The sequence below is a fragment of the Cataglyphis hispanica genome, chromosome 17, assembly GCF_021464435.1.
Source record: "Cataglyphis hispanica isolate Lineage 1 chromosome 17, ULB_Chis1_1.0, whole genome shotgun sequence".
In the NCBI taxonomy this organism is placed as follows: domain Eukaryota; kingdom Metazoa; phylum Arthropoda; class Insecta; order Hymenoptera; family Formicidae; genus Cataglyphis; species Cataglyphis hispanica.
The window spans coordinates 1047661-1062094 of NC_065970.1; the positions used below are offsets into that span (position 1 = coordinate 1047661).

Below are 14434 nucleotides of genomic sequence, written 5' to 3' on the forward strand. Positions count from 1 at the left end.
TTTTGCGGAGGCGATATATCCTAGCCCGTCTGGCTAAATCGAAATGTTAATTCCACGTCTCTGGCGTACGCTGCGGGAAGCGGTACCGAGAGACGACCGGAGTCTCCTTCTTTTCCGGCTATTTGTCGCCGCCGTCCGGCATCATGTAAGTATCTCTTCTCGTTGCGCGTTTCTTTCGCGGCTGCGATGTGACTGCGGTGTCTCCTTTTCTCACATCTTTGTATGTGCGATGTACGTCCAAATATAAATATATTTATAGACTGAATGTGCACACATCTCGGTATCGAGCTGCATACAATTTTGTGAATTACATCCGATATCTGTTGTTTGAAAAATAAACGGTAGGTTGTGTAAGTGCCTCTGTGTGTGTGTGTGTGTGTGTGTGTGCATGGAAATATTGTAGAAGATTAATCGTTCAAATTTATCATTTTTATCGCGGGAATAATTTAACGATAAAACAGCTCGCGCCATGATAAAATGTAATTTTATATAATAGATTGTATTAAAACAACAAAATTGTTTCATATAAATTAATCGGTCCAAATATAAAATCCAAATATAAAATAATGTCTGATAATAACTGGTAATAAAATAAGATACCATATACATATCTCGTCGTCGAGTAAAATTGCGTAATTATTTTATATGCAAATAATTATTCGCTCTTTACCCATTGTTTGCGTGTATTTAATTCACTTTGATATTTTTCATTTTTAATTAACATTTTTAATTAATTTATTTGGATTTTTTTCGATTCAGGTATATTCTCTTTCCGAGTTGTGTATCATCGTCAAAAACGAAATAATTTAAAAATATTTTCCATTCTATTTCACGTTTTGGCATGGCATCGTATTCGATATTTCTAGTATACGAAGCAAGTATGAACCTTATTACTGTTGGTTACTCTTCTAGTCAAGCAGCATTATTCATTCACCGCTACTGTTATCTAATTAGATCTCGCATTGTCATTACGGAATATTCGCCGCCGATTGTTCTTATCAGTGCTGTTGCTACAGATTTCATTGTTCGCGCTCGCCCAAAATTAGTCGATGAACTCGTTATCACCAAGATTATTATAGTTCACAAGTTTTCTACGAGACGCTTATTCTACAATTTCCCTCGTCTTTACGAGTTTACTTCAAACATTTTTAAGCAATCGTTTTTGGTATCGAGGTTAAAAGGTTGTTTTAACCAGGGAGAGGCGAGGGAGAGGAGGCGGTATCGCGTGTATTTCGACGATTTGTCCGTTCGTATAAAATTCTATATCGCTCTGTCGCGCTTGTCGCAGCACCGATAATTAGGAATCGTTTACGTGAGATGCGATTGTTATGTCAGAAAGTGCATCGACCCGCCAGATTTTGCGATCGTTCAATACCGTCCCGTCTTATCGAGCGACCTTAATACCAACCGTCCCTTTTATCGGTCTATTCGACGTAGGCTAATTATGTTTGTGAATGCGAAAATAATAATGTCTACATTCGGCGGTTAAGACAAAAAAAAAAAAATATAATTTAAACTCTATGAAAAAATATTGGATTTATTATTTATATATGAAGGAAATGTTATGCAATTTTTGATGCGCTTAATTTTCTGCAACGGCCAGCTGACAGAAAAATGAGGCCATCAGAGAGATAAGATCGAGGTAATTTTGAAACCATCTATACGGTATAATGCATATTCGCGTGATATATGATTAATGACGCGTAATTTTAGCTGGCACATACAGATGATTGGTGGATCGAGTGGGCCAGAAGGGGGAATAAATTTATAATTTGCAGCGATTTTAAACTATCGATTTTAAAGTTGGATGATTAGCTTCATAACGACATAATCTAATAATTTCACAGAACATATTTTTGATAGCGGAGTATTTCCAGTTCTTCAGAAGCTGCAATTTTCCAGGGATTGCATTAAGTGCATTATATGATATTTTGTCATCTTCCCGATAACGTTGCCCCGCATTCCCCCGTCATGTGGCTTATATTATTTATTTCTTCTCTTTCTATATAAAATTTCTCGATAAAAAAAACGGTATCTTGATTACATCGCGAACAGGAGTCGTATTACACAATCTATTTATTCCAACTCTTCGCTCTTCACATGAGAAACAAGTTTTATCTCAAATCTCACATATTGATCAAGTCGCATTGTTTCTGAAGATGACAGAATATTTATATAGACAGCGTCGAAAGAGACTCTCCCTAAGAGGTTTAATATTCACCGTCAAATGAGCGCGGAATATAAGAGAAGATTATCCATCACGCGTTATCTAATCTACTTAATCACGCTTTGCTTGTAAACAACGACTCGGACACCTCCCCCGGTTGAAAGCCGCTGTGCCGATCGGGGCGAACAAATCGACGCTGATGAGCCGACACACGCGCGTCGGTGGTGTGAATAGAACGTCGTAAGTGGATGTAGCCGGTGGTCGAGCGGGCAAATTAATCGATTGTCGACTGCTCCATCCGTGTCATCTGTCACACCGCGGCGCAATATATACGCGCCACGACAAGAGGCGTGCCACCGCGATTTTAGCAGCCGATTAAACACACGCGTCATCACGCCGTGAGAAAAGTACAAACGAAGAGAACCGCGCTCTCCCGATGATGCGACATGCAGCTATTATGCGATACATCGAGATACTATTATATACCGCGTTTGTCGCGATCGCCAGATATTACGGCAAAGGCAGAAACGATATAAAATCGAAACGGCGCGTGTATATAATAATATCCAAGCACGGGAGAATAAAGCGACTTTTATAGCGGCCCCGGGGCAAGTCTCTGGCGGATCTTAATTGACGTGTCGCGCGCACGCGCGCTGTTATCACGCTTATTAAATTAAACGAGCGCGACCCCGACGATCACGGGGAATAATTTGTCGCACCGGTTTTTTAACGCTTAAGTACGATGAACCGAGGCGGTAAATGACGGATGTCAAAGTAGCCCGCGCGCTCCCCCCATCTCTCTTTCGCTTCGACCTGCAAAGAACACAATCGGTTTTCCATTCAGACTCCATTTAAGCTCTCGATTATCTGGCGGCGGTCCAATCCGAGGCGCGTGTGCGCGCGCGAACATGTTTGTAACCGAGTTAAACTAAAATCCAATTTGTTGCAATAGCTTTCTGTATTAGTCGTTGCCAGAGGGGGTGAGGAAGGGGGGGGGGGAGAAGGGGCGCATCCTCCGATTGATGAAAATAGGGGAAGAGGGATCAGGCGCGCGGGCGCGGCAATCGCTTCATTGGCGGCGAGGGACGCATAACGTATTTGTGCTTTCGCGTGGAAATTGGTTCTCGGAGACATAAAGTCGGCAGGAACACATTTTGATTTCATAAAATGTTGCTTCCCCTCCGTGTACGTGTACAAAATTCCGCGTCGTCGATCCGCAAACTGACATTGTTCGGGATGAATTAATTATAATGCTGTTAGCCCCGCTAGCACGGAATTATATTATTATACTATATATAAGGATGCCTATCTGGAAAAATATGAAAAACATGGAGTTTTCGGGAACTTTTTGTACCTGAAATGTTGGGGAATGTCATGGCACTTTTATTGGGATAATTTTCTTTTTTCTAAATTATATTTAATAATTTTATTCTAGCATTGTAAACAGTCGACGAGCTAAGTAAGTGAATTATGCGCGTTTAAAATATGTTCTAAATTTATCTCTTCATATACTCAATATTTTAGCAAAATATTGAATATGCAGTACATTTCCTTTATTGTAATTTTCAGTGATAAAACATGGAAAATGTTATGCAAGTGAAAAATGTTTATCTTATTCAATTTTTTTCAGTACATTTACAAATCTAACACTTGAAACTTAAAAGATTTTGTTTTTTTTTTTTTTCGTATGAATGAAAAACATTAGAAAACGCATGCGATAAAAAATCTATTTTAGAAAATTGAACGAAAAAAAATCTTTAAAATATTCTCTTCACCTGGAATTTTGAAGCAAAAATATCTGGAAGATCGGGGAATTTTTTTCTAAGATTTAAATAGATACTCTCGTGGACGTCTCATATATATATATCGCATGTAACGCATAAGAGATAAATTTTTTTTCACATTTGCACGAGAATAACAGAGATAAGTCGTTTAGTGCGGAAATATGACGCGCATTATCGATTATTTTGAGCTAGTGCGCTTTTAATTTAGGATAATCTTTGTTTCCAGCATCGACTCTGTGTTCCCAAGTGATGGCGAATTTTCCCTTCACGGGAAAATTACAGTGATAAATTTGCACGATAATAATTACATTTACCGACCATTTGGCGAATGCAGGCTCCAATTTCGATGATTTATAATATATATACATATATATATATATATATATATATATATATATATATATATATACACATATAAACTTCACTGCGCGCTGTATATTTGAAATATGAAATTGATGGAAACGAATGTTTAGAAACGCGTATAACCATTAATTATATTTAATGAAATATTTATTTATTTCATAATCAAAATCAAATATCTTTTGCCTAATATTATATAACCCGGAAATGAAATTAATAAATTAATAGAAACTCCGTCGCGAAATGGTCTCGCGTATATAAATACACGATCGTCTCTCCCTCCCCTTCCCCTCCCTCTCCCCTATTCCCCCATCAGCGACAGCGTGCATAACTTTTTATTACGGCAGTAACATTTGCAGTACAAAAGGGTCCAGAAGGTGAGAGAAAGTAGGACAAGCTCGATTAGAGCGCTACGGTCGTTCCCATCCTGGACATATTGGAGGCAGTGCTTGAAAATGGCTCTCGTTATGGGTCGTTCTTTTTCTTTATTACGCAATAGAGAGAACACGGAGGGTTGTAATTTCTCTTCTGGCTACTACTTATACCGATGACTCTTTAACTACCGTTGGTCTCTCGCTTATCTATCGAACGATTAATTGAGCGTCGATTATACCGATCGATTTAAATTTTTTTTTTTTTTTTTTTTAAGTAATATTTAAATAATTGAGAAAGTGATATGCTCCCCCTCCCCCTCTCTCTCTCTCTCTCTCTCTCTCGATCATAAATATATATGGATCAACTGATAAAGAAATAGCCTGGTAGCTTAGTATCTATATAATAAGAGACTTTTATCAGTGATGAGACTAAAATAAAGCTTAAGTCATTTACAGCACGACTCTAATATACATCTAACATTTATTATCCTCTCTATTAAAATAAAGCTCTTATTAAAATTGATCGGGCCCTGCCGAGCGTAAAAATATGCGCGTGAAGGATGAATCGATGTCAATCAGGTGAACGAGCATCGGGAGGATAAAAATGCGGAAGGGCATAAAAATAATCGACGGTACGATCCCTCCTTCACTCGTCGTGATCTAATATGCATTTTATTATCGGCCAAGTATATCGGATATGACAAAAATAAAGAAGAGTGTATTCGCGCTCTAGCTCGTAATCAAATTTCTCGTCCAAGTTAATCTCACTTAATCCTTCTAAAATCTCATATACTCTTAATTAAATCGTACAGGTGTTTTTTTTTTTTTTTTCTTCTTTTTTTTTACAGCTGTGTATACAATATGTGTGTATAAGTGTCTCTCGAGTGTCCGTGATGAACGTGTGCGTTTTCGTGTTTTTCAGTTTCGGGAATAGCGAGCGAAACTAATGAGCAGCCAAACGAACTGATTGATCGTTAACATTAATGACAATCGTTACATCGGTGCGTCTCTCTCTCTAGAAGCACACAAATAGAAGAGAACTCTCGCGTCCTAAGATTCTTATCTCGATCCTTATAACGACTATCAAAACGCCCACGTAACACAGGCACACGTCTATGAGAGCGGGGAGCGATGGAAGGAGAGAGAGAGAGAGAGAGACGATGTTCTCTCTCTCTCTGTCTCTCTCCTTCTCTCCCCTTTTCCCTCTCAAGTCGCATCGTATCTCGCACGTGCGTCTCGTTGAAAATTTTGCTCGAAATATTTTTACGTCGACTATGAAATGGCGCGTTACTAAAATATAATCAATCTCGATTCTCCCTACAAATCTACAAAATCCTTTCATCCTCGCGTGCGCGCGCGAGAAAACAAAGCCACTCCGAAATCGATTATTCGTCCTTTTGTTCCTTTTACGCGCGGCTTGTTATTAAAATCCATTCGCCTTTCCGTTCTACCGTAAAATTCGTGTTTGTACAAGGTGCTGCTGCTGGACGACTAGCCAGTGATGGGAATTCAATTAATCGCGTATTTATCGGGCGGATGTGAAATCGAGAAGAGAGAGCAGATGGGAATACTTACTGCCTATCATCTATCGAGATTGGCAAAACACGGAATGGAAAGGACTTAGTTTTGGAAACTTGGTTCGCGCGGATGAAAACTTTGGCCCGTTACGTGCCAGATAACCCGGACCCGATCGTTCTAACAGATGGACTCCCGTAATCTTGGTCAGAAAGTTCGAGCGATAATTGGGTCATATGAATAAAATGGAGCGAAATCCTTTTTGTTTTTCTTATTTAACGAAAGAGACGCGCCTTTGCTCTCGCGCGTATTCGTTCGATAATAAAAAAAAAAAAAAAGAAAAGAAAAGAAAGAAAAAGATGCGAATGAAAAAAAGTTGTATGTCCGGGGAAGAGAAATTGATTGAATAAATCATATTGATTGCAATTTAGTAATTTAGAACAAAGCTTATGATTTAACGGAGAAATCATCGGAAGAATGAAATAATAATTTTGCGCGCAAATCGAGGATGTAATTAATTGCAGTTTTCGAAATTATAACAGTCGTACTTTTATCGATGACAAAAATTTCATTCGGATTCTTTGGATTCCCATCACCGCTCGATTCCACGCAAAAAACCCGAGATAAGAGGGATGCGGACGCGAAACGTCGATATTTAAAGATACATTAGTGTGTGTTGTTAATCTACTCCTCCTTCGCCGCCCTGGAAAAAAAAAAAAAAAAAGGATCTAATCGATGAATTAATCTCGCGTCGTGTAGAAAGAACATCGAAGAAACATCGATATTTCGTCCCTATGATCTCTACGATTTCACTTTTTCCTCTCTCTCTCTCTCTCTCTCTCTCTTTCTCTTTCTCTAAGTACATATTTACAAAAGAGCTCTACGAAGAGCGAACGCGCTAAATGTCTAACATAACGTTCGCGGATGCAGCAGGGGAATCCAGAAGCGGCACGTCAAAATAGCTAGACCAGTGATGGACAGAAAATTTTCATTTTCACAATAATTTCGAGCGCATGGTATCGAATGTTGACTCGTTAATTGTTAATTGGATGAATTACATCCAGAGAATTGAATTAATAATCGTTATAGCAATTTATTATAGTTATACACACAATAAAAATATATAATATATTCAGAATATATGTATAACGGATGTATATATAGTACTATATGAAATATATATATATATATATATATATATATTTATTTATTTATTATCGATATAATATTATTAACCGTGTGTGCGCGGTGAAGGTGGTCATGTTTTAATGGTTAATTAATAATATTATACCGGCGCTATAATATATCACTACAAGCGTGTTAGAAGAATTGCGACTCTTTGCATTGCAGAGAAGGTACCGTCGTCTGTTGGCCCCTCCAAGAACACCGAGCATCTTTTATCGGTCCTTATTGCGAAAACAGTCGGTGACTTTGTGCAGCTGCTGCTTCACAATCTTTCTATTTATTTTTCTCACAAACCACAGTTACAGTTACTGTGTAACTGCAATATCAGCCACACGCAGGTATATAAATCGTGGATTACAACTCCCTTACGAATACATGTTATTAAACATGTGACTTTCCAGCAGCAATATAAATATTCGAGCATTAGTGAATTTTTTTTCTACGAGGCAAAAGTATTTAATTTACTCCGTACTCTTGCCAAGACTAAAGCCAAAATAAAAAGGATTTCACCGCGAGCGAGCGAGCGAGCCTGTGTGTATTTAGCCGTTCGATTTCGCTGTTCCTGTAAGGGGCCAACACTCTATTAAGAGGTTTATTCTCGATAAGGCCTGATTACGTCCAACACTGTCCAGACAATCCAGTAACCGCCCGTGGAAGCTCACCGAAGCAACGGCAACGGTACGATTTGAAAATATCTCGGTTTATATAATATTTAAAAAGCCCGATCAAAAGAGACTCCTCTCGTCGCCGTCTCGTGTTTTTTTTTTTTTTTGCAATTCTTATGAAAAAATACTATATATTATACACACGTATATATTTCCCCCGCCCCCCCCCTCCCCCCTCCTCTTTTACGTACTACATGATTGAATCGTGAGACCTATACAATGGATCAGAGTTGTGACAATCGTTCAAAAATATCTTTAGAGAAGCGACGCGACGCGAATGCGCGCTACATTATATACATGTGGGAGCACCCTATATATTTTTGAATATTTACACAAAAAAGAAACGAAGCCGCATACATACGTGCGCACACACACACACACACACATACACACGTGCGCCGTTTTACGCGCGCATAAGTACCTTTTCTCTCTTTCTCTCTCTCTCTCTCTCTTTCTTGATTTCTCGATCAATGACTCGCGCAAATTATTGTGTCTTCAATTTGTACTTCGCATGTACTGCTATGCCAGTTGAATTTTCGAAAGACTCTCTCTACGCAGTAAATTCTGCATATATATGTACAATATAGTGTATATGCGATAATTTGTCGATTATACATGCTACAGAAATTTTCGGAAAGTTTTATCGCTCCTTGTCAGGCTTTATTCGAAAAAGCGCCTGACCGTACGCGAAATTTCGCGTTAAAGTCTTTTCAAAGGTCGTCAAAAAAATTGAACTCCTTTCAGGCAATCGATCGCGTAATTGTCAATTGACTCCTGACCGTCCACCGTCCGTTCGTCAAATCTTCGAAACTTCAAAATGTAATCAAAAAATCGCGACAAGAAAATTTATGGTAGCGCACCGCTAACTTTGTATATGTAAACTCTCACGTTTTTCGCCCTTAAAGAAATCGATCAACTGCCTGAAGAGTCGTTTATCATAGCTTTAGAAATCTCTCGCTTGTAGTTTCGTATCAGTTACTTAAAAGTAAGGACCTATAAAGGAGTCTTTAATTTCGGTCTCCCAGATGAGTGAAATTACAATCCAAGCTTCAACCTTGCAAAGCGTACGATTCTATTATTATCGTTAGAGAATTGTACTTTGCTCCATCTCGCACTCTGTAATAATCTCAAAAAAATGTCATTTGCCGACGAAAAAAGCAGTCTCAATCTTTCAAGCGATATCGCTTGCACCATACATACTTATCGATCTCTCCTTGATAGCTTTTCTAAAAACAATCATATTGCGCTGGTTTACGTCATCATTTCCCCCATCTACGCTGCGTGACGGCTATCCATGATGTTTGTTTATATACATAACATCTGTGCTATTGATCTGTAATTTTAACGAACATTCGCTTGAATTTGACGGTCACGTTTTCGACATCTTTGTATTCTTTCCGTTTGCCGCGATCTTTCTCTCCTCTTTTTATTGTTCGTTTTTCATTAATTAGATATCATTATATTAATTTTTTAGAGTTTTTTTCACAAGACCCTTCTACAATGTTTGATCAAGTGAGAATTTCAAACCTTTGTTCCTATGTTCCTAAAATTGCCGGTGAAAGATTGTTCGGAATCGCTCCATGGAATCTGAGATTCCTTGGAGATCAAGACGCACGATTTTTAAATTTACGTATGTATTCTCATTAATGTTTAATTATGTATCGTTATTCACTCTTTAACACGTAATATTTCGTTGACAGTTACTGAAGATGATCGGAAAAAAATCGAAACTATTTGGATAATCGAAGGAATCTTTTGAAGATAAGTCACGACCTATTTTATAATTCTTAAAGCCTTTGTCTATTTGTTTTTACTGAATTACTCGAAAAAGTAAGCAAAGGCGACTTCAAGCGCGACTAGGTTCTTCTAATAACTATAGATATATAAAGACCAAATTTCACATGGACTTTTAGCGAATATATTAACGTTTATTTTAACGAACTTTTCTTAAAGTTAAGTTCGATAAGTTTTTCTAATTCATTATTTTTTTTTTTTTGCAAATTTATGGAGCAAGCTCGCTGCATATAATGATGATATAATCATGATTCAATACTCCTAGTTTATTAAGAGTCTCGATTAATTTCCAGTGAATCAGTCAGTGTATCAAAATAATTCCAGTATTAGTAAAATACATGGTTCTTATATATCCCTAGTCGTTATAGCTGCAAATTGATAATCAAAATTCACCGCCTTAGCTGCCAAATGCAGCAAATAGAAAAGTCATCTCCGGTTAATCCATTTTAATGGCTTGTCGTAAGAAAGGAGAAGATAGTAACTTGAATGAAAAATTATTTTTATAAATCGACGAAAATTATATATAACGATATCTACATATCTATCAATATACAGCACCTTGTTTTGCATCGCTACATTTTGTAAAGTATATATCAGATTTTCCTCTCGTATTTATACATATATATATATATATATATATATATATATATATTATATATTATATTATATATCTAATATAATATAATTTAATTTATTTAAATTAAATTAAATTTATATTATATATATATAATATAATATTATACTATATATAAAGTATTATATATATGTATATAAACAAATGTACTATTAAATGAATCGATTGATAAGCGAAATTGTACGAGGGATGATGCATTTATTAATTTAAATATGAAAAGCTCGCACGTGACTCGGATTTTATTTAATAGAATTTTTTGATGAATAGAGCTTTACGATTTTGAATTTATTTCTAATATTCAAAAAAAGCAAATTTTTCATTTATATAGTTTGGATCATTCGGATATAAAAAGAATTGCTAACAACGCATGTCACGAGCGCCTTTTATAAGTACATTTTCGACCATTCGGGACTCGAGTCTCCGAATGTGAAATTTAAGCTACAATCGAATAAATGATGTGAATTTAAAATTATAATCTCAGAACTACTATAATTCTATAGTGACTTTTGTATAAAGATTAAATAATTGTAACTGTTTCTTCTACTTTGAATACTGATGGCGTCAAAAAGAGCAAAAACTCGAGGAAAAATCGATGAAGCATGAATGCGGATAAAAACGCTCACGATGAGGCATCCAAACTATAATATGGCAAATAAAAGCACAACGAATAATAGATTATATATTGCCATATAGATAGCTCACCGCTCGATGAAAATGATGATACGAATCAAACTCCGCGTTTACTTTGGAAAAAATCAAAGCTAAAACTATTACATTATTATAGAGATTATAATTTTAAATTGTCGATATGGAATCGATATCGTCAAATGATGCAAATTTTTATCGAAGAGATAGCGGATACGATACTTATCTTTTCGACAAGAAACCTCTCATTTGCGTTATCGATTATGGTATTGCAGCGTAAATTTTCCTTTTAATAAAGCGTCTCGTTAAACTTGATCGAAAAATCTTGGTTTCTTAATTTAGCATTAACATCTGCCGTTTCTATCATTGCATAACGGCTGTTCACATCGTTTTTCAGTATTTTTCAGACTATTGAGTCAGCTGAGTCATTTACATAATTGTTAAAAGTATCCGGCTGCATCGCGCGTTCAATGACAAATCGCTAATGAAATTTTCTACAAGCTATATCCTCTCAAGGAATGATTCAAACATCACCTCCGTTTCGGTTTCAGTGAATCTATGTTATCGTTATCGTTCGTTTGCGTGCGTTGTTGCATTAATCGTTAAAAAAATTTGATTACTCGAGCATGAAAATGTTATGTGCATTCCCTCTTTCGATTAACATTTGTCGGCATCAAAACATTATTATTATTAATATTATTCAGGTAGTAAGTCATTAACTTACAGCTTAAAATTTATAAGTTTTATATAAACTCGAATCTAATCCGCTTTTTCGTAAAACGGTTTACGTTAACCAGCCGTGTGCGCGCAAGTATTAGACACACACGTTGTTAAAATTATATTTACAATATGTACACTAAATAACTTCTTATCTCGATCACTTCTGTTTTTAATGCCACTTGGTGTGATTATTGCATCGATCCACTTTTTTCTTTCCCCGCCCTTCGTCACTAATTACAATTTACAAAAATTGGGTCGGGTCGCATTTCAATGGGAGACATTTTTTTTTTTAACAAGGCACAAGTATTGCTTGTTATGAAGGTAGAAAGTTGCAAGCTACAAAGTTTGCCGAGATTTATATCGGTTTTGTCGCGCACGTTCAGTGCGCTGTTTTGTACAAATGCGAAGAAAAAAGAAAGTATGACCACCTATTTAGAATAATAATCTTATTATCCAATTATAATAATCGAATTCGCACAAAATATTCGATCATCGTCACAATTTATTATTGTAAATGTTATTTACACATGTATCTAAGCTTCAAACAGTTTCATCAAGCATCCTTGTTCTCTTTTCTTTTTATCTCTATGATGGACAAGAGGTGAATGATTCTATATTTGACCGTAATTATTTCTTCAATTGTATAACAAATATATAGTAAATAACTAATATTAGTTCGTAATTAAAAATATGAAAACGCTCAAGTAACATAATATGAGTCAATAACATATGTATGCATATTCTTTAAAGATCTTAATCAGTTCGATGGGATTTTTTCGTCTCTCACGTAACGCGATGATTAAAGATGTTTTCGCAATGATATCGAATGAATGAACAGGTTTGTCAATTGGTAGACAATTGATTAAGTATTCTCGCGAGTAAAGTAATGCTTGTGCCTTGTGGATTTTATCCGAGCAGCGCTCTCGCAATAAAATGTGATAGGAAGAAGAAAATGTTATCACCTACGTTTTTGTCAGCGTAAGCTTCTAAAATTATCTTTTTTCTCCGCAAAGTGCGCGAGTCGTTTTTTTTTTCTTTAAACGGAGAAAAATTTGCGGAATTTTTATCCTTGGCTGACCGTGATTAAGTAATCCCGCTTAACTTAATCGTCAGCTTAAGCTGTTCTCATTCTTGTAAAACAGCTGTGACTCCGGGCGCATACGTCACTGTCGGGTGCATGTAGAAACCGGCATAATAGTAATAAGGATCGTTGTCTTCGTATCCCTTTTGATGTTTCTGCGATGCCTGTAGTATTTTGTTATAGTCCTCGAGTGGCAACACCATCACTTTGTGCGAAATCGTCTGCACGTCGTTCGAATCGCTGTGCTTGGATTCGAACAGGCCGCCCTGTGTAAGCGAATAAACATTTGCTATTATTCGAATTTACAAAACCTTCGGTATATTCGATAAATGCATTATGTTAAATACGAGAGAATTTATTTTTTACGAAATAATTTATTTGTATACATGTAAAAAAAAAATAAAATTTGTACGATTATCTTGTAATATCATGATCTGATATGACTGCAGATAATCATGAGAAATTTTAGAACAGTATTTCTTAATTTTATAATTTCTTATTGCGATTTTGTTATTTAAATATGAGAAAAAAATTACCGGAGGATCCAGAATACAGGGCTGTTGCAGCTCTTCGGGGCGATAAAACCACTGAGATCTGACCCTCATTTCCAATTTCTGATTCAACCACAATGATACTATCTTACCGATGTAAGGTTTCTCGTGTGGTTTTCGGTAGGAATAAAACAGTACGCTGTCGCCTATGGTTATCGTTTCCCTACCGCGACGGATGGCTGTAAAATATTGGTTTCCGCCAGATACGCGGCTAGCGCTTGCCCATTTCCAATGGCGTTTGTTGGGCAGCATACGGGCTATCGGACTGGGCGTCTCGACAGGATTCGATGGGCCAGAAAGGTTCGTCTGGACAGTGGCGCGATTTTTCGAGGCGCGATTCGTGTTAGTACAATTCGCCGAAGCAACCGAAGTGTTTCTTGTCGTCGCGCGATTTGTCGAAATGCGATTCACTTTGGAGACGCGATTTACTTTAGAGATGCGACCTATCTTGGAGATGCGACACGCGACATTGGACATGGTGCCGCGTATCGTTGAGGTGCGATTCGTTGACGCTTTTGGCTGCGTCTTCTTCCGGATTGATTCTGGCGATTCTTCGGGCTGTTCGTCGTTCGCTTGGACGTCTTCCGACGATTCTCCAAAGTCCATCTGAGCCTCCTCGTACACTTGGACCGGTTCCGACGGTTCCTCGGGTTCTAGTAGAGTTTCCTGGGTGACCGGTTCTGTCGGCTTTTCGGATATTGCTTCGGAAACCACGTCATTCTTTTGGGTTGAGTCTGGTGACTCTTCAGGCTCCACTTGAGCCTCGTCGTCTTTCTGAATGGTTAATAACGAGCCTTTGGTCTCGTCATTCTCCTCGGACAATCTTGTCTCCTCGGCAGCGGGAAAATTTGTACTCGATAAGTTTGTAATTGTTTCCTCCTCATTCCCCTGCTCCTGATTGTTTTCCCAATTGCTAAAAAATATATTAACATTTAAGAAATAAAGATAAAAAATAAAGG

General features: G+C 37.1%; 1 protein-coding gene across 4 annotated transcripts in view; it reads right to left on the minus strand.

The window, feature by feature from the left end:
• Positions 1 to 12327: 12327 nt before the first annotated feature.
• LOC126856125 (uncharacterized) overlaps positions 12328 to 14434 on the minus strand; it is a 47439-nt gene continuing 45332 nt past the window's right edge. For all 4 annotated transcript variants that reach the window (XM_050604354.1, XM_050604352.1, XM_050604355.1 and 1 more), the window contains 2 exons: positions 13461 to 14388; positions 12328 to 13190 (listed from right to left, as the gene is read on the minus strand). In XM_050604354.1, the coding sequence (XP_050460311.1) occupies positions 12969 to 13190; positions 13461 to 14388 (1150 nt within the window). In that variant the 3' untranslated portion in view covers positions 12328 to 12968. The remainder of the gene's footprint in view (positions 13191 to 13460; positions 14389 to 14434) is intronic.